This window comes from Nicotiana attenuata, unplaced genomic scaffold, assembly GCF_001879085.1.
Source record: "Nicotiana attenuata strain UT unplaced genomic scaffold, NIATTr2, whole genome shotgun sequence".
Taxonomy (NCBI): Eukaryota; Viridiplantae; Streptophyta; class Magnoliopsida; order Solanales; family Solanaceae; genus Nicotiana; species Nicotiana attenuata.
In genome coordinates this window covers 821,368-843,115 of record NW_017670324.1, presented here as the reverse complement: position 1 = coordinate 843,115, position 21,748 = coordinate 821,368, and the positions used below count along the sequence as shown (strand labels likewise).

The following is a 21,748-nucleotide window of genomic DNA, read 5'->3' as shown; positions in this document are numbered from 1 at the left end:
GACCCGTGCCCTACATATGCGCAATCGCAGGTGCGGAATTCACCATCGCACCTGCGAGACTTCGGCTCCTGCGCCGCATCTGCGACCACGCAGGTGGAGAAAATGACCTCGCACATGCGAACTCTGCTCACCTCCTTCTTACCCGCTTCTACGGCTCCTTTCTCTCTTCTGCGAGCTCGCATCTGCGGTGCCCACTCCGCAGATGCGATTACACCGGTAGCTGCCAACTTCAAAAATTCTTCAACTTCAAACCTTGGTCTGTTAACAGCCCGAAATCAACTCGAGGCTCCGGGGACTACGACCAAATATGTCAACAAGTCTTGAAACATCATATGAACTTAGTCGAACTCTCAAAACACCTCAAACAACATCAAAAATACGAATCGCACATAGATTCAAGCCTAATGAACTTTGAAACTTCCAAATGCTACGACCGACGCCGAAACCTATCAAATCGCATCGGATTGACCCCAAATTTTGCACATAATTCACAAATGACACCATAAACTTATTCCAACTTTCGGAATCAGAATCCGGCCCTGATATCAAAAAGTCCACTCCCGGTCAAACTTCCCAAAAATTTAACTTTCGCCATTTCAAGCCTACTTCCAATATGGACCTCCAAATCACAATCCGAACACGCTCCTAAGTCAAGAATCACCCAACGGAGCTAAAGGAACCATCAAAAAATCATTCCGAAGTAGTTTACACATAAGTCAACATTCGGTCAACCATTCCAACTTAAGCTTTCCATTATGAGACTAAGTGTCTCAAATCATTCCGAAATCCTTCCGGACCTGAACCAACTAACCCGGTAAGTCATATAACAGCTATACACCATATATGGAGCAGAAAATGGGAGAACGTGGCTACAACTCTCGAAATGACTGGCCGGATCGTTACAAAAACGCATCATAAGTATATTTGTACTTTATGGTTACGGTTAAAAGAAGCCACTAATCTACATATGTGTTAAATTGTTTAAATATTTTCGTAAGATCATTGTCAAAAGATCTCCACATGATATTTCACTTCATATTTTGTCAAAGTTTGCTATTGGTATGTATAAAAAGGAAAATGTTCTTGCCTTATTGGAGCCAAAATATGATTACCTAATATTTCAAATTAACCAATATTATTCTTTAATTGAATCCCGTTCCATCTCCACAGAACTTTTTTTTTATGTAAATAAAAAAGTAATAGGATTGCCAGACTTTTCCCAAAGATTTCTAGTGTGGAAGACAAATAAAGATTAGTGCAAATACAGTTCTTCTACATGTTATTGGATTTTGTAGTATAAAAATCATGTCCTGTGATTTATTAATTTGTTATTCATCTGATGTTGTAGAAATAATGAGATCGAATAACTCCCCCAACAAGGTACTAACGCCGTAAAGAATTTAAATTTAGAAGTTAAGCCTCATCATCAAGTACAAACAAATGGCCCTATAACCCATATCAAATCCTCCATTGATCGTACTTTCTGTCCAAGAATCATTCATCTTAATCTTTCACATCCACGTACAAAAAATAGGTAGCAATAGTGACTTAACAGTTAATATATCTGGGCCAAAATATTTTTTTCAATAAGCCTCAACATTCATCATAGGAAGCAACATTTTTAGTTACCAGAGTGACTTGGAGTAATCTAACTTAGAGAGAAAACCATGCATCAACATGGAGATCAAAATAGCAAAAAAGAATGGAAGTGATTGCAAATAAGTTGCTAGTAAGTTCTATTTCACATAGGAAACTTGTAAAGAAAAAAGAGCACGCTAATTATCCACTCACAATCCCACAAATATTTTTGGCTCCAATAGCTTCAACTGGGAAGAGAAACATCTTTTGATCATCTTGGTCCAGCACCTTGTGATCGCACAAGCGATTGCATATACTTGTTATGTGAAGAAATTTTACCTTGCTAGATGTGTTGGAAGATGGAGTCCCACACTTTCTTAGTTCTAACCAAATATGCAAAAGCCGATTTCTTTTCTACTTATCGTCCATGAATTGAATGTGATCACCGGAATTGCGATCACAGCGGACTGCGAACGCAACATAATTTGTTTCTCGTTAGATCTGATTTTATAAGAATATAATAAGAAACTTGTAGACTTCAAAAAAATTCAGTTCTAAATTATTAATTTTTTTAAAAAAGGACGTGGTTAACACTTATGAGAATATCAGGAATTGGTAAGGTTTTAAAACTTCAACGGTAAGTAGGATATACTTGATTGGTATAAGAATTTATCGCAAATTTGTATCATGGTGAAGCTTTTGATGTTACAATTCTAATTCCGATTGGAAAAGAATTTAGAATAATTTAACAATTACATCCTTAAATTATATAAATATACAAGGGTATAAAAGCCGATCAATATTTCAAAGGCATTTTAGTCGTTCAACATTTAGCATAAATTATTCATATTTTTATAATAATATAAATATATAGATATAGATGTTTCGGTACCCTCCTTTTAATATAATATAGATTGTATTTCCATCTTTATATAAGCATCTTGTAGTCTTTTTATATTGAGCCGCATCTCCATAAGTGATTGACGAAAACAATTTGCCATTCGCATTGTGGGCATTTTTCCTCTTTTTTTTTTTTTTTTTTTTTTCTTTTTTTTTTTTCCTTTTTGGAAGCAGTAGCCACTTCCTTCTCTCTCTCCCCAACTCCATCCATTTTTCCTCCCTTCCAATGCTTCTTTTTATAAAAAGATGTACAATTCCTACTCTACCTTTCACAAAATAATCTTCCTTATAATTTTGGTAAGGAATGAATAGAGTTGTACACAAACAGGCCTGAGCCAATGGCAAACCATTAGAAGAACAAAGCGTGTCATGCTTGGAACATCTAATGCTTCCTGCCAATACTCGAACCATAAAGAACGAATATTGAGCAAATTCTCAAGTCATTTTCTTCTGAAGATTATCATACATTACATCATTACATGAAAATTCATAAGCAAAGCTGCTAGGCCAAAAGCTTATTTGTGGTCCACAAATTCCAAGACAACCATACCTGAACTTACATTATTACAAGAACTGGATACATGAACCAACTGTTTATCTACAAAATCCTATCAACAGGAAACGGCGACAGGACTCATGACAGCTGCATTTTTGTTTCTAGGAAAGCTCTTATGCTTGAATTCTTCTCCTCAGCGTCGCTAAATTTTGTTCTCCTACCATGGCCTGAAGAACAAGAGAACACTAAATTGCTCAAATATCTTGATCCAACCAACTAGATGCAAGTGAATTTCGGATGCATGAGATCATAAACCTCAACTAATTTTGACCCGTCCTTTGACACCCTAAGAGTGCCAATTTTACCCAGAAAATTGTTACTAGTCCAAACTTAAAGTACGACAGATTTGGTTATGAGTCGTAATTATCCATCTGGACTAAAACCATTTTAGTCCAAGTTTGATCAGTTAATTCATGACTTCTTTTATTAGTTCAAATCTTTTGATCTACCAAACCCGACCAATTAACACCCTTAACTGCAATACCAAAACAATAAAACTAGAAGCAAACACATTTCTGCACTAGCAGCACAATAGTACGTGAAGCTTAAGATGGTTTTAAGAACTAAAATACAAGCAGAAATATCATTGAAGGTACAAGAGGCGGGTGATGCAGCCAGATAGAACAACATTAAACTGTTAGGATAGCTTTTCTTGGGAGGGGAAAGAGGAAGGAGAAGGAATTTGCTACATATTTCCAGTTGAAGCCCACCCCCGGTGCAATCTTCAAGGTAAGATATTAAAATAAAAAAAATGGTGAAAGATATACGGTGTGTTAACTGAAGACAAGGGAAAGTCGCATCAGCGTCAAACACAACACATGTATAGACTTCTCAAAGCCCAAACCATTGATAGAAATGGTTTACAAAGTTGAACCTTTGCACATGCTGATAACTAGGGGTGGCAATTTGAGCCAAAACCCATCCAACCCGCCCAACCCGCCCAGAGATAAATGGGTTGGGCTGCAAACATTTTAGCTCATGGGTAAACTTGTTGTGCCCAAGTTAACGTATCATTTTTTATAGGGGTATTATCACTTTTAGATGGCGGGCACCAAGGCGTCTGGTGGTGGAATGACGTGGTCCAAGGTAAAGTAGAAGCCAAGAAAGAGGCGTACATTAAGTTAGTAGAGAGCACCGACGAGGATCAAAGGAGAGCGAACAGAGAAAGATATAAGGAGGCTAGGAAGGAGGCGAAAATGGCAGTCACAGAGGCTAAGACTGCTGCTTTTGGTCGGCTTTATGAGGAACTGAGGGGCAAAGGTGGGGATAAGAAGTTATTTCGATTGGCCAAAGCGAGAGAGAAGAAGGCTCGCGATCTGGATCAAGTGAGGTGTATCAAAGACGAGGACGGTCGAGTATTGATGGAAGAGGCCCAGATTAGGCAAAGATGGCAATCGTACTTTCATAAACTTCTGAATGAAGAGGGGGATGGAAACATCGTGTTAGGGAAATTGGGGCACTCCGAGAGTCACCGAGACTTTAGGTATTGTAGGCGCATTAAGGTTGAGGAGGTCGTGGGTGTGATGGGTAAGATGAGTCGAGGCAAAGCAACCGGACCTGACGAGATTCCAGTAGAGTTTTGGAGATATGCGGGTAGGGCAGGCTTGGAGTGGCAGACTAGGCTGTTTAATGTTATCTTCAAGATAAAGAGGATGCCTGATGAGTGGCGGTGGAGTACAATGGTTCCGGTGTACAAGAACAAAGGGGATATCCAGAATTGTAACAACTATAGGGGTATCAAGTTACTAAGTCATACCATGAAAGTCTGGGAGAGGGTAGTGGAAATGAGGATAAGGAGGGCGGTGTCTATATCGGAAAACCAGTTTCGGGTTCATGCCGGGCCGTTCTACTACGAAAGCTATCCACCTTATCAGGAGGTTGGTGGAACTATACAGGGATAGGAAGAGGGATTTGCATATGGTGTTTATTAACCTAGAGAAGGCATATGACAAGGTCCCTAGGGACGTCCTTTGCAGATGTCTGGAGGTGAAAGGTGTGCCGGTGGCTTACATTAGGGCGATAAAGGATATGTATGATGGAGCTATGACTCGGGTTAGGACTGTGGCAGGTGACTCAGAGGCTTTTCAGGTGGCTATGGGATTACACCAAGGATCTGCGCGCTCAGCCCGTTCTTATTTGCTTTGGCGATGGACGCACTGACACACCATATCCAAGGAGAGGTGCCATGGTGTATGTTGTTCGCTGATGATATAGTTCTGATTGATGAGACGCGAGGCGGCGTAAATAGGAGACTGGAGGTATGGAGGCAGACTCTAGAGTTTAAAGGTTCCAAGTTGAGTAGGACTAAGACAGAATATATGGAATGTAAGTTCAGCAACGTGACGGGGGAAGCGGATGTGGAAGTTAGGCTTGACTCACAGGTCATCCTAAAGAGAGAAAGTTTTAAGTACTTAGAGTCAATTATCCGGGGAGATGGGGAGATCGATGGGGATGTTACGCACCGTATAGGAGTGGGGTGGATGAAATGGAGGGTAGCGTCTGGAGTCCTGTGTGACAAGAATGTGCCACCGAAACTCAAAGGTAAGTTCTATAAAGCGGTGGTTAGACCGGCCATGTTGTATGGAGCTGAGTGTTGGCCAGTCAAGAATTCACATATCCAGAAGTTGAAAGTAGCAAAAATGAGGATGTTGAGATGGATGTGTGGGCATACTAGGCTGGATAAAATTCAGAATGAAGATATTCGGGAGAGGGTTGGGCGTGGCCCCGTGGACGACAAGATGCGGGAAGCGCGTCTTAGATGGTTCGGACACGTGTGGAGGAGAAGCCTAGATGCACCGGTTAGGAGGTGTGAGCGGTTGACTTTGGCAGGTGCGAGAAGAGGCAGAGGGCGGCCTAGGAAGTATGGGGCGAGGTGATAGGCAGGACATGGCGCGACTTCAGATTTCCGAGGACAAAAGGCTCTTGATAGGAACATGTGGAAGGTCGAGCATTTAGGGTGGTAGCTAGGGGGTAGTCGAGAGTTCTTCCCTCTTTGTACCCGGGTAGTGCTGTTAGAGTTTCGTAGGTTTTGTTAGCGGTCTTTGTTTGTATTCACATTCGTGTTTTGTGTTATTGTCCTTTCACTTATTTGTTAGTGGCTATTTTCTTTCTGGTATCTTTATTGTTACATGTCTTTTCTCTTATTTCTCTTCTGATATATTGGCCTTTTCCTGTTGAGCAGAGTCTCTTGGAAACAGGCCTCTCTTGCCCTTTCGGTTTAGGGGTAAGGTCTGCGTACACTCTACTCTCCCCAGACCCCACTAGTGGGATTTTACTGGGTATGTTGTTGTATTATCACTTTTAGCCCGCGCCAGAAACTATTTACATTTGGTACGCCGAAGTGTATATAATTTGTATAATTTGTATATATATATATATATATATATATATATACAAACTTTATACATTTTTCGACTATCATTTTTATGGCGGCTATACAATCACATTTTTTCTTTTTTATAGCTCATTCTAACCCAAGAAGTAGCCCAAATACAACCTATGAACTCACCCAAAACAAAGGGATCTCAACCCAACTGAAGGCTTATCTAAAAATTTACTTAGTTGCCCCATCATTAGTCATGTATCTAAGTTTAAAAATGAGAATCAAGGTTTTTAAGTTTTGATGTAAATATGATAATTTTATTGAATTGTGGTGAAATTACTTATTTAGAAATAACATAAAAAATATTTTTCAATTTACAAACATTAAATACTAATTTGTATTTAAAAAAATATATTTTGATTCTCAAAATATTAATAATATTTTTTGGAAATGAGGGAGTACTTCTTAAGTGGGGAGTAGGACTTCTTGTGTTACATTGTAAAGAGAGAAAAAATAATAACTACGTAAATATATATAAATCAATGTTTGTAAAGAAAATTGTCTGGGTTGTTTTTCTCTAAAAGAAATCGACAAAGTTTTCTGAAAATTTCATGTCGCCCGAAGGCTCTTTTCTAAAAACAATTCCAACATTACGACAAAAAAATTCAACTAGCCAAACCTTTATCTTGCACAAAAAATTTCTTCAAAAGATTTTCTGAAACATTGTCTTTTTTTTTTTCAACTGCTATTTTCTTTGCTTTTTCTTCTTCTTTCTTTTACACTTTTAAATAATTATTTAATTTTAGAAAGTTATAAAAGCTCGTAAATAGTTGAGTATAAGATTAATCCATGTGTTCCTGAGCTAAAAATTTAAAATTAGATATATAGCAATTCATCGTCGTGCATGGAATGAATAAATTCAGTGTCCCTGTCCCTTAATCATCAGGCTACCCTCGGATTCTTCCCTCCAGGCTGTTAGGCAAGTGATACCGTACGCAAGTCCGCACCTATATAGTGAACGTGCGCTAAGGCGAGTTGATGAGCTAATACGGCTGGATGAGGAAGCTAAGAAAGTAGCGAACATACATAGATAAAAGGTAAAAGGCTTTGTTTATGCAAGATGGAGCGTGGTTCTAAAACATGGGTCAAGTTGGGCGGGTTGGGCTATGACCCATTGTTTAGCCCATCTTGACCCAACCCATCTTAGCCCAAGTATACTTTGGGTTGGGTTGGGTAATGACCCATTTAATGACTCAACCCATTTTGACCCGCCAAAATTCAGCCCAACTCGCCCATTTGCCACCCCTACTGATAACCATTAGTTGCTGCTAATATGTTCCTTGTATCCTGTTGGTTTTCCACGCGCTGTCGCCTCATTTAGCTCTTGATTTAGTTTATAAATGTACCAACAGGTCAAGCTTCTGTACAAAAAGCATTACTCACCTGGCAATATCCATTCAAAATCCAACTCAAGCATCAACTTGACACTGTTCAATTGCTTTGGAACTGCAAAAGTAATGGAAGATAAGATATCAAATCCCGTGCAAAAGAAACATTACTAGGAAGCAAGAAACCTAAAGATAAAACATCGCAGAAATGGCCAAAGTTCCACCTCCAAACATATTTCACATTTACGACCCTACACACCTCTTTCGCAGACAAAAATAGTTCCATGCTCTCATCAATAAAAAATGGGTTGAACCGAACCCCCAAAAGAGGCCCCCATCTCACCCCATAAATGCTCAACAATGCATCACAATGAGAGCCATGAAAGAATCATGTCTCCCCCCTTTACGAATCATATCTCCCCCCTTTACATCTTTTAAGAGTATAACTGAAATCACATTATGCCCACCTCCAATTAGTCAATGACCATGGAGCAGGTTACCAGTTACCCCAGCTTGACATCTGTCCACTACTTATCCAGAGTCGAGATTCCTAGATCTAAGTTTGTCCAAACAGTAATTGTCCATCAAGATAATCTTTTCAGATTCATTTGGAGAGGGCATATATGCTAACTTGCTGAATAAGATATACTTAGCAAGGCACTTAGAGAAGAGCTATATCTTCTTCCCCAAATGATTTATTTCAGGTCCACTGCTAAAGCTAAAGCAGGCTGCAATAGTGCTTGCGATCGTGAACAGCCAATACTTGGAAGCAATCCCAATTCCCTTTTGCTGATATATGGATTGACTAATCCACTACAACATTTTTCTCAGTTTTCTTGAGTCCACTGTAAAGGTATCTTTTCTTCCCCCTTCCCCTCATGGAATATGCTCCTCCAACATTAACTCTATTCAGGGGAAATCTTCACCCTACAATCCACTAGCCATTTGATTGTCATCACAGCTAATATAACATAATAACATAATAAAGATACCATGAACGTGCACCTGAAAGCTTGTTGTATCTCTCAAAAATGGACCAGCCAAATTCACCCATTGCAAAGTGGTCTCCAGTAAAAAGCACTTTAAATGGTTTGTAGAGCAAGCATACTGACCCCTACCATTATGACAAACACAAAACGGTGTTAGAATTGGTAATCTAAAAGTCTGAACCATGAATTTGCAAAGATAACTAGAAAGAATCATTAAGCGTATAATGTTGAAATAGACTAAACTGATAAACAAGTGAACTGTACGTAGTTTAAGAATTGGTCAACTAAGACTTTGATCCATGAATTCACGAAGATAACAAGAAAGAATCATCAGCCACTGATAAAATTTTGAAATCAAAACTATATTTATCCCTAAACTAATTGGATAAACAATGAATTCTACGTTGATTAAGCAGGTACAAAGAACAATTTACACACTTTTGTATGTCCAGGTGTATGTACAAGTGCGATGTCGTCACCAAGGCTCCATGGTCCACTTCCCTCCAGCTTAATCTCTATGGCAGTAGTTGAATGATCTACCTGAAATATATTGATGTCAATATCATTGTCTAGGATTGTAAATGCATCTTATAAGAGATATAAAAACCATTGTTTACGAGTGCCATTTAAAGAGAAGCAATTACATATTGCAAAGAGAAATAACTCCCTATACGCATCACAAGTGATACAAAGCATTCCCTAAAGCCAAGGAGATAACAACTCATGAAGCACAGTGACTTCAGTATGAATCACTTCTCATCACAAATAATAGCGTAAGGAGATGACCACATTGTGCATTGCTTCCGTACAGGGCAACATTATTTGCTCGGGTATTTTGTCGTCAAGATGGATAATGTTGTCACGAGCTGCTTTTCAGACACAAAAGAAGCTTACACCAAAGTAAGCTCCATGCCAGAACTTTCTAGATTTCAACTATGTGCTGGAGTATAAGCCCAGAAGAGAACACACTTATTTATAAGGCAAAGCAGCCAACATCACAGCTAGAAGTGCAAACTTGATGCCATCAGGGTAGGCAGGCAGCAGGATACACTATGGCAAAGCAATGCATTCTTGGGTAAAGATGGCCTATTGCTTATTGCGGTAAGATGGACAGGCAGCAGGACACACCAAGCCAAAGCAGCTTATAGACTTGGCCGCCCTAGGCAAGACAAGGCGTTTTAGGTAAAGACGGCCTATTGCTTATTGCGGCATGATGGATATATGTGCTTCAAAGAAGGCTAATGAAGGAATGTCATGACATCTTATGGGCGGGTCATCCTGCTCCTGGTCAAAAACTAGACTCAGATTATTATCAGCCACAAGCGATCATACAGAATGCTATGTGCGGACTTGCTTAGTGTGCCAGCAAGATAAGATTCAGAATCAAGCACCTGAAAGACTTAGAACCATTGCCAATTTCCGAAAAGCCATGGGAAAGTCCGAAGAGTTCGACACAATCATGATGGTGGTTGACCAATTATCCAAGTATGTGACATTTGTACTGGCATCGCCTTGGCACAACACAAGTGAAGCAGCCGAGATTTTCTTTAATCATGTGGTGAAATATTGAGGGCTACCAACGCACCTTGTCAACGACAAGGCACCATATTTCAGCCGAGCTCTTTGGAGAGAACTATTTGATTTTCTTGGGTCTTACATGTCTCAACTAGCTTTCATTAACAGAGAGACGACTAGACTGTACCAGTAAATGCACTGTCGGAGTTTTACTTAAGTCAGTTTGCCAGCGCACACTGGACGCATTGAGCAAAGCTACTGGATGTGGCTTAATTTTCTTATATTTTGCAGCGGATAGAGTCAACAGGCTGAACTGAGCTTGCAACGGGACAGCAGCCACCAGCCCCACACACTTTACCAAAGGTTACAAAGTCAAAGGCGTTGGAGCTTTAGCAAAGACTTGGGGGTGAGCAGGCAGACTCTAGGTATACCCCTTATTGATCGACATTGTTCTTTCAAGTTGATAAAAGACCATCATCAGGATTGAGGAATATAAGAACCAATGAACAAGAGTATAGATGAGGAATACAAGAGCCAATTAAAAAGGAATTCAGGTCCAAATCTCTACCTTATAGATTGTAGATTGATGGAGACAGACATTTGTTGAGCCTCAGAATTGAGTTCTATATTAATCATTTAAATGATCAGTCTCACTAAAAGGTCAACAGTTTGAGTATATTACCTCCAGTGAATGAAGAATCCGCTCACAGCCTAAGTGATTTGACCATCTCTCATGATCTGCTACATCATCCCTGGTAACAAAATAATAATTAGTGCATGCTAGGACTGAACAAGATGATGTAAAACGATATCACCATACCTGTGTGTAAGGAACATGTAACGAGCTCCACCTAACATTTTAAGATTATTTGCCAATCTTTCTGTGTACCTTGGACTGCAAATATTTAGTTATGCACCTGTCAATACTAAGTTCATATGCATCAACGTTCGAAATTCTAATATCCAGCAATTCCCAACTCTCCAACTTCCTTATATTGTTTCCCAGTAATGATAAGAGATAACATTCCCCTACTTACTAAATTAGTTCTCTTCAGCCACCCCGTATTTTGTTTATTGTAAAGCCAACAAGCTCTCATGAAGTATGAATGCTAAAATACCTGTCAACAAGAATATTTCCTTCAGCACGAACAATCAAATAAGAAGCAGCTCCAAACGACTTTTCAGAATGATAACCACAGTGGTAAACACCCTGAAAGTAGTAGAAAACACTTGGATAAGACAGACACAAGTTTCAGGAAATAGGTGATGTTGCAAGTTCTACACATCTGTGAGCGCCAGATAGGAAAAGAGAAATGGCATTAAGAACTAATTATACATTTCATCACTCAAGAATGCTAAAACTTCTCAATAAATATATCAGAAGACTTGCAGAATGATGTGATCTAAAAAGAAACTGTAATAACCCGATTCTTCATTTTTAGTAAATGAGTCCCATTATGATTTTTTTTTTTTTGAATCATCAAATTTGAACCATTTCTCGATTTGTGCGTGTCATCCTTGCGCAGGGGCCATGCTAATCTTCTCTGTATCATTCCAATTTTATCAGGGACATCCGATACTTTCAAAAACTTCGAAATGAGTTTTGGGACTTGTTGGAATGTTTTGGTTGGTAATCACGGGGACTCGGGTGGGTTTCAGTATCATGGGAGCAAGTTGGAAGCGTTTGAGGGAATAAGACAATCATAGCCGCACATGTTATAACTTCAAACGATCATATCTCCCAATGTAGATTAAGTTGTGGGTGGTGTAATATATTAAATTAAAGCTCTTGAAGTCTAGTTTCCAAAACTTCAAACAGTTTGTCATTCCGACATTCCTACAAAAAATTACTCCCTCCGTTCCAGTTTATGTGAACCTATTTCCTTTTTGGTCCGTTCCAAAAAGAATGGCCCCTTTCTAAATTTGGAAACAATTTAGCTTAAACTTACAATTCTACTCTTAATGAGAAGCTTTTATAACCATACAAATACTCTGGGCCCCTTTTTGACTTGTTTAGGACCACAAATTCTAAAAGTCTTCATTTTTTTCTTAAACTCCGTGCTCAGTCAAACAGGTTCTCATAAATTGGAACGGAGGAAGTATGAACATTTTACTAAAAGCTGTCCTGTCAGAAAATCAGTGCGCGCGGCACACAGCAAAGCACAAAGGCCTTCCCGTCCTATAGGGCAATGCACAAGAGTCAATTCTGACCCGCTGACCAGAGTTAACTGTTTGGGTCAATCTTTAACCACGAGTTTGACTTGTGCTAAGAATTAAGGGATTGTTCACCTAAGGGTTTTTTTGTGCCACTGAAACAACGTAATCTGCATATTCAAGGAGTTATGGACTAGTAAAATGAGAGCATACGTCAAACGAAATCCAGCCTTTAACTGGATTTCATTTAGTTTCTGCCATGAAGATGATGATGAGGATGAACAAAGCAGCATTAGTTAATCTACAGTTTGTTTGGATCAAATATATATCTGTTGACAGACTCCTTCAATTATCTCAACTGTTTAGTGAGAAATAAATACACAAGATAACTACAAAAGGAGAACGGATCTACCGGCATTGTATGCTCATCTATTGGAATTGGAAAAGTCTTCTGAACTTCTAAAATATCACGGGCAGGCTTCTCTGTATGGATTGAATTTGTTGGGCATGATATTAAGGCCTTGAAGCATCATCAATCCAAATAGAAAGTTAGATCCATGTTTAAAGTAACTGGAACTAAGATTAGATAAGAGTATCAAATAAAGTTTCTCCAAGCTAAAAGCATATCAACTTAGAAGTTAGAATTGCTATGCATATTTTTTAGGAATGTCTTTTTTGTTCTAAAGTTCTTTTTCCACAATGATTATCGCTAATATTATTTTCCAATCGAGAATCAGATGATAGATGAAAATACCAAATAGAGTACCTGAAGAGCTCTCAGTCGTTCTTCTTCACAGCTGGGCTGTTTAAAGACTGCTGACATGTCATCAACTCGTGTAAAGTTCTCCTAAAGTACAAGAAATAAAGCAATTATCAGTTCCAAATTAGTTTTCAATGACAGCAGTTTTTGAAAAACACATCCAAGAGGGATGAAACCCAAATACAATAGGACAAAATCTAAGTCTTTATGATCTAAATACACCAATAAACACATTAATATGTTTATAAATACAAAGAATCCGTTAATGCTAGACCAAGGTGGTGGTGTTTTTACAAAATGTTGTAGAAAAATATATCAGGCCTCCAATAATTTAGCCAACAATCTACACGTATGGTATTTCCATATTGCACCAGAATACTAATTAATAAAAGTAAGCTCTTGACCCTCGTTTTCGGTCTCTCAATCCAATCAAAGTTCTACTGTTTTTACTTTCCAGAATATCCAAAAATAGGGGTTTCCACAGCTTATTTTTCTTAATTTTCCAATTAAGCTAAACCTCCAACTTTCCAGCATCTCTGCCACAAGCTCAAGAGCACCTATTAAATCTTGACTATAGCATAGATCAACAGCCATAACTCAGCAGCGTAAAATCATTGTAAAAATAGGTAGTTCAAATCCTTCCATGCTTTTTGCACAGACATCACCAATAATAAAGCATCCTATCCTCCTTAAGATATCTGTTGTCAAGATAGCTCCAGATGTCACACTGAGATAAGAATGCTACCTTCTTTTGGAGACTAGATCTCCATACAGATTATAGGTTCTCCAACCCTGTGTAGACACTTGCAATAAGAACTCAGTAAAAAGTATTTGGAGGATGACACTTGCCATAGCATACTGTTTGCTTACCGAACTGCTCATTATTATACAACCGCAACAGGAGGCATTCAGCCTCATGAGGCTTCCGGTGCTTCAAATGTCTTCTCAAGGATATATATATATATGACATGACAACTGAAAATCTTCTTTTTTGGGGATCTCTGACACTGCAATTATCTTGTCCATACCCAGTGCGAACTAGTTGGTAAAACATTCTCCAAAGATTTACTACCACAAATACGTCAAACAAAAAAGTTTTATTTCACATGAACGTAAAACCTTTGCTACATCCCACTAACAAACTGGTTCTCTGATCCTCAATCTAGATTACAAAATCATTCGCAAAAGGACTTGCAACAAGGGTTTGTTACCCGTCTACAGAAGTATTTAGCAAGATGTCCCAGAGCTTATTCATAACGCTTTTAATTCTCATTGCTAGAGCCTTTGCTATGATTTATATACAACCCCTACTAGGATAACTAGTTGTATATCCTTGGCATCCGTTGCACCTCCTTTCTTCATTTACCTGAATGAAGAACTAAAGTGTTCCCAAAAGTACCAGTCTGATGAAAATTTCCAGGTACACCTTTTTTTTATAAGGTAAGATTTTATTGATATACAGTACTATCTAGTACTGTTAGGGAATTACAAGAATCTGGACTTGTTTTACACTACAGACTCATCACATTCAACAAGTCCAACATATCGGAAAATTTCCAAGTACACCTACCAGTGATGGAACAAGAGTAAAATCATCTGCCCCATGAATCATATCTCCGGAACAGTTCTTGACTACTTGCTCAAGTCATCTTACTAAAAGTGTCTCTACATATCATTCTCGGCCAAAGTGGTTCCCCAAAAAATAATTATTATCCAAATTAGGTCTCCCCCTCTCATTTTCCGTAAAAATCAAATAGCATTGGATGACTACTCTCAACCCGTTCTAATCTTGTCCAACTTTCGCCCGTTTTAATGTATCCTATCACCAAAACTTACCTCCTTTACGAATTTGTCGTGCGATGAAGTAAATTTGGTGTTGCCATCCCTTAACCAATTTAATACGTCACTTTCATTCCAATTGGTGCACTTAACATGTTTTCCAGCTTTCCTTTAGTCTCCTCTCTTATAAATAACACATTGTTACAGATTCTTCTTCAACTATTTAAGCATTACAGCTAATCTAAGGCTATCTACTACCTGAACAAAATATCCATTCACAAGTTTACACCAACTGCAGAAATCCTTTCTGTGGTAACCTAGTTGTTAAGACAAAAGGGCGATAGCTCCCTACTTATTTCAGCAGTAAGAGTAAACAACAGTGATTAAAAACAGATCAGGAGTTACTCCAGTTTCCACCATACTATACAGTATACAACTTCCCTCTCCTCCACTCCAAATGAAAATGCTAAAACAGAGCACTACCTTGTTATAGAATCACCGATAATTAATTTCATGCTCAATTTTGAGTGGTAATGTGCAGTGTTATATCATCTATTCAAGCCCCATGAAACAGGGATCATACGGGAGCAATCATTGACAAGTATCTTGGTCTATTCATACATATAACTTAAACAGAAAATTTGGTTACCGAAGCCATCCATCGACAGGTATCACAGTCTATGCACGTATGATCTGCAAAGTAAACACAGTTGCATAAAGATTAAATCAAATAACATGATTCAACATCACATCATAAAAGCATCAAATCATATATAATACAGGAAGCACATCTAGTGTCATCGCATTTGTACTGAATCATTGGTAAAGGCAAGCAAGTATCATTGATCATATCCCTTTGAACTGCTGTTGACAGAAGTACATCCTTAATTTGGACTTTAATGTCACATATTTATTACATAATTAGTATTACCCAATAGTAACTAATGAATTGTTCAAACTAAATACAGTTGAGAAAAAGCTTATAAAAAATAACAAACAGACAAAATGCAGTACGGAAATTCTGTAATTTGGGTCTTTCGAGAAGACGGAACCAAAGTGCACGTATATTCCCCTCAACTCCCCCCAAAAGGAAAATGAAAAATGATCCAGTTTGAGTCTTTGATCAAGCTCCTATCCTAGAAAAAAGTATGTGAGAGCCCTGGGCCAGAGCACTTTCATCTGCCAGGCCGCGCCACGTGATGGTATACGGATGCAAAAAAATTGTACTTTGTGAAAGCGGGAGAAAATTCAGAAACCGAAAATTGGCATAATTTGATGTGATCATTGAGACGTCGAGCCATGCTTCACGTGTTTCGTACTCTGTGCAAAAAAAGTTGTACTTACTTCCCAAAAAGGGGAAGGATGAAAATTGCTCCGGCTATACGCAGAAGGGCCGGACCACTGTTATGAGCCCAGATGCTGAGGTGGAAATTGAGGAAGCTGACATGTATATTGAGACGGATGCCAACGTGGAAGGACAAAGCAAAACTTTGAGAAGAAGTTTACGGGTGAGGAAAACGCCAACGAAGCTAACAGATTTTGTTGTGCGTATTGGCTGATTACGTGAACGGCTCGGCAGGTTAGGATAGTTTAAATATGCAGAGATCAGAAGAAAATAGTAGGCAATGAGTAGACTCTTTCTGAATTCTCATCTCTGCAATTCTTCCACTATTCTCATCTCCTTCTTATCCCAAGTGTTTCCAGTTGTTTTTCCTTTCTGTTTCAGTTGTTAATTCCCATTGTAATCGTTTTAATTTTACTCTATCAATAAAGTTCAATTTGCTTTGTATCCTTACTGTTCCATTGGTGCTTTCATTCCCTTCATCTACGATGACAACTGATTCGAAACTTAAGGCTTCCGACGGAACGCTGCTACATCGTCTGACTCCTCCGATTCCGATCTCCGATCTGCCATGGCGAGCCAGGCATTAGTTCTTCAGGATTTGGCTGCGTAGGTAGCTAACATCACTGCTCGCTTGCCGATGCTCGAAGCTTCCCAGTCCGCTGGTTCGACGGTGCCGCTCGATATCGCTGTTGCTCATACAGGTGGCCCTTCTGCTCTTCGCCATAAACCAGCACTAGTTGAGTTTGGTCGTTTTAATGGCGCTCACCCAGAGGCTTGGATTTTCCAAGCTAAGCGGTACTTCGACTTTTACAGTATTGTGGCAGAGCATAAGTTAACTATGGCTTCTTTCTACCTTGACGGTGAGGCGCTGGAATGGTACCGGTGGCTTTATCGAAATAAGCAACTTAGCGATTGGGCCAGTTTCACTGATAAATTGTTGTGTCATTTTCGTTAGCGCCATATTTTATCTCCCGTCGATCGTCTCCCTAAGATGTTGCAAACTACTACGGTGGCAGATTTTCAGCGCCGGTGTGAATCTTTGCTTAATGAAACGATGTCATTGCCTGAAGAATACCTTGTGGAGTGTTTCCTTTCGAGCCTGCAGCCCGATATTCTTGCTTCAGTTAAGGCCCATAAGCCTACTCATTTGGACCAGGTAATTGACTTAGCCCATATTCATGAGCAACAATTAATTGCTGAAAAAGACCCTGCCCGACCCGCATTTATCAGGACCCAACCCTTATTGCCCACACCTAGTCCTCATTCTGGGCCTAATTCTTCCTCTCCAAACATGTCCTCACCAGTAATCTCCTCTCCGATTACCAGGCGTTTTCCTATTAAGCGCCTTACACCAGCAGAATTGCAAAGCCGCCGAGAACAAGGCTTGTGCTTCAATTGTGACGAGAAGTATTCTGCTACTCATTGTTGTAAGGCGAGGCCTCATCTGCTGTTGCTTGTTGAGGAATCTCAAGGAGAAGTTGTCTTGCCGAAATCCTTTGTTTCGGATGATGTTCTAGCAGAAGAACCCCAATGCTTGGAGGTTCAGGAACATTCTGCCATCTCTTACCATGCCTTAGCCGGCGGAGCTTCTCCCAACTCCCTGCGTTTTGGTTCTCCTGATCAAGTGCTGCTCGACGGAGGGAGCACACACAACCTCATCCGGACTCGAGTTGCTCGCTTCCTTCAGCTTCAGGTTGAGTCGACCCCCCATTTCTTGGTAGTTGTAGGAAAAGGCCAACGTCTTCCCTGTGAGGGTGTTTGTCGGCGAGGTCCCATTACTATTCAGGGTAGTACCTTATCCTTAAGACTTTTATGTTTTGTCTCTTCATGGCTCCGACCTGGTTTTGGGCGTCTCATGGTTGGCTACATTAGGCCCAATTGTTACTGATTATGCTGCTAGTATATTCGAGTTTACTTGTGAGGGACATCACTACAGTTGGCGTGGAGATCCCCCCACCGAGCCCCAATACGTGCAATTGCACATTCTTTGCCGTATGGCTGCCACAGACTCTATATCCTCTTTTTATCGTCTGGAATTGGTGAGTGATCCTCCCCAGGCGTCTGATGCGCCACTACCAGCCATATTGGAGTTGTTGGATTCATTTTTCGAGGTGTTTCAGAAACCTCACGGTTTACCGCCAACTCAACCACAGGATCATGCAATCCATTTATTGCCAGGATCGGAACTAGTGAATGTCAGGCCTTATCGTTATCCATATTTTCAAAAGAATGTCATGGAACAACTGGTGAGTGAAATGCTCAAGGAAGTAGTCATCCGGCCGAGTACCAGCCCCTTTTCGTCCTCGGTTCTCTTAGTGCGCAAGAAGGATGGTACATGGCGCTTTTGTGTGGACTATCGCGCCTTGAACGCCAGTACTGTTCGTGACAGGTTTCTCCTTCCCACCATTGATGAGCTATTTCATGAATTACATGGTGCAATTTTTTTCTAAACTGGACCTACTGTCCAGCTACCACCAGATACGGGTAAGACCAGAGGATGTTGAGAAGACAGCGTTTCGCACTCATGAGGGTCACTATGAATTTTTGGTCATGCCATTTGGGTTGCCGAATGCGCCCTCCACATTCCAAGCTACTATGAACTAGATTTTTTGGCCCTATCTACGCCAGTTTGTCTAGTTTTTTTTCGATGATATACTCATGTATAGTCCCGATTGGACTGCTCATTTGGAGCATCTTCGATTAGTCTTACAACTTTTGCATGAACACAAACTAGTGGCCAAATAGTCAAAGCGTGTGTTCGGCCAGCAGTCCATTGATTATTTGGGTCATGTGATCTCGAATGCTGGGTTGTCCGTTTGAAAATCACAGCAATTGAGCAATGGCCACGACCTTCTTGGGTTTTGCAGGGTACTATAAACGGTTCATCTATCACTATGCCTCTATTGCCGCGCCGTTGACTGATTACTGAGCAAGGATGCTTATCAATGGACCTAGTCAAAACAGACTGCTTTTGACACGTTGAAGTATTATCTCAGTTCCACCCCTGTGTTGTCTCTCCCAGATTTCACCAAACCTTTTCAGTTGGAAACAGATGCATCCGGGGTTGGCATAGGAGCTATTCTTTCGTAGGGAGGACATCCTGTGGCCTTCTTTAGCCAAAAGTTGAGCAACCGTATGTAATAAGCCTCAACTTATCATCGGGAAATGTTTGCCATAATTCAGGCAGTTTGTAAGTGGCGGCAATACTTGCTTGGTCGTCGCTTTACCATACTCACAGACCAGCAAGCTCGAAGGAACCTCACCAACCAAACTATTCAAACACCTGAACAACAAAAATGGCTTGGTAAATTGGTTGGATATGACTTTACCATCGTACACCGTCCGTGAAAGAACAATGGTGCAGCAGATACCTTGTCCCGTATCCCGAAGTCTGTGTACATGGCCATTACGGGGTGTGTTCCTATATTTGTCTCTGAATTGTGCCTGCTTAACTCTACACATCCTGAACTAGTGGCACTTCAACAAACCCTTGCTCGTGATCCAGCCTTGTTGCCTAATTATACTTTCCGTGAAGGGTTACTCTTTTTTAAGGGCCGATTGGTTATTCCATCAGATTATTCCCTCCACCAACAGTTACTACTGGAATTTCATGCTTCTAGTGTTGGCGGCCACGCTGGAATAACACGCACGTATCATCGTCTTGCTTCTAATTTTTATTGGAAGCACATGAAAAGGGATGTGAAGGTGTTTGTGTCTGCTTGCCAGATCTGCCAGCAAATGAAGGACCTCAACCATCACCCCGCTGGATTACTCCAACCTTACCCATTCCGGAGTTGGTATTTGAGGATATCGCGATGGATTTTATTACATGCCTTCCTAGTTCAAAGGGAAAAGCCACAATCTTGACTGTGGTGGATCGTTTGACCAAGTATGGTCATTTCATCCCCTTGCCGTCCTCTTTTACTGCTGAATCAGTAGCAACGACCTTTGTGGGAGAAGTTATACAGTTACATGGACACCCTCGTACCATTGTTACTGATAGGGATCCACGTTTCATTCATGCTTTTTTGCAAGAGATACACCGTTTACAAGGGACTACATTGGCTATGAGTATAGCCTACCATCCACAAACCGATGGACAACCCAAGGCTTTGAACAAATGCATTGAGCAGTACTTGCGTTGTTTTGTTGCAGATACGCCTAAGGATTGGGTAGCTATGCTTTCGTGGGCCGAGTTTTGGTATAATACATCCTTGCAAACTCCTGCTGGCATGACTCTGTTTGAGACTCTTTATGGCAGGAAGCCTCCTGCTATCACTCGTTATGTTATGGGTGACAGCTCAAGTGACCTGGTGGAAAAATTTTTACTGCAAAGGGATGAGGTGCTGGATTTGTTGAAATGGAATTTAGCCAAGGCTCAGAAGCGTATGAAAAACCAGGCTGACAAGCGCCGCTCAGAGACCACTTCCAGGTTGGGGATTGGGTCTATGTTAAGCTCAAACCTTATCGCCAACATTCAGTCCGTGGACAGCCTCACCACAAATTGGGACGCAGGTTTTTTTGGTCCTTTTAAGGTGCTCAAAAAGGTTGGGTATGTTGCTTATAAGCTGGAGTTACCTGATGGCGCAAAAAATTCACCCCGTCTTCCACGTTTCGATGCTCAAAGGGTGTATCAGGTAGCCGGATAACCAGATCACACCCCTGCAGTTAACTGATTTTTCTCACGAATTGGCCCAACCAACTTTGAACCTTGAGGACAAGGTTCTCATTTCAGGTGGGGCTAATGTTAAGAGCCCAGATGCTGAGGTGGAAATTGAGGATATAGAGACGGATGCCAACGTGGAAAGACGAAGCAAAACTTTGAGAAGAAGTTTACGGGTGAGGAAAACGCCCAAGAAGCTAACAGATTTTGTTGTGCGTATTGGCTGATCACGTGAAGGGCTCGGCAGGTTGTTAGGATAGTTTAAATATGCAGAAATCAGAAGGAAATAGTAGGCAATGAGTAGACTCTTTCTGAATTCTCATATCTGCAATTATTCCACTATTCTCATCCCCTTCTTATCCTAAGTGTTTCCAGTTGTTTTTCCTTTATGTTTCAGTTGTTAATTCCCATGGTAATCGTTCTAATTTTACTCTATCAATAAAGTTCAGTTTGCTTTGGATCCTTACTGTTCCAACCACCTTACCTGAACTTTACTAGTTACGCAAAGGTGAAATAAAAACTGAAAACAAAGATTACCGACGAAGAAATCTCCGGGGACGTTCTGAGGACGTCGAGCTCTCATGGAAGCTGTGATTATGATCCGCGCTTGGGAAGCTTTAACCCGTTCGGGAAACGAGTTCTCCCGTCGTCGAAGGAGGTTGCTGTTGTAGTGGAATCTCCGGCGAATATGAAAGCTGGTCGATGCCGCAGCCATGGTCAAAACCGATAGCGAGTCACAAAGGTTTTCTTCACTAATATAATACGACCTTCTTTAAACTAGCATAGCTACTCGGTGCGC

At 40.3% G+C, this 21,748-nt stretch overlaps 1 protein-coding gene across 1 annotated transcript; it reads right to left on the bottom strand.

The window, feature by feature from the left end:
• Positions 1 to 2,830: 2,830 nt before the first annotated feature.
• On the bottom strand, positions 2,831 to 21,734 carry LOC109237874. Its single transcript, XM_019404268.1, has 11 exons — positions 21,487 to 21,734; positions 15,591 to 15,634; positions 13,169 to 13,249; positions 12,815 to 12,922; positions 11,367 to 11,458; positions 11,069 to 11,143; positions 10,931 to 11,000; positions 9,172 to 9,273; positions 8,750 to 8,858; positions 7,800 to 7,862; positions 2,831 to 3,201 (listed from the first exon to the last, which is right to left on the bottom strand). Exons 1-11 carry the CDS (start codon positions 21,662 to 21,664, stop codon positions 3,113 to 3,115), a joined length of 1,011 nt encoding a protein of 336 aa, XP_019259813.1. The 5' UTR covers positions 21,665 to 21,734; the 3' UTR covers positions 2,831 to 3,112.
• Positions 21,735 to 21,748: the final 14 nt, after the last annotated feature.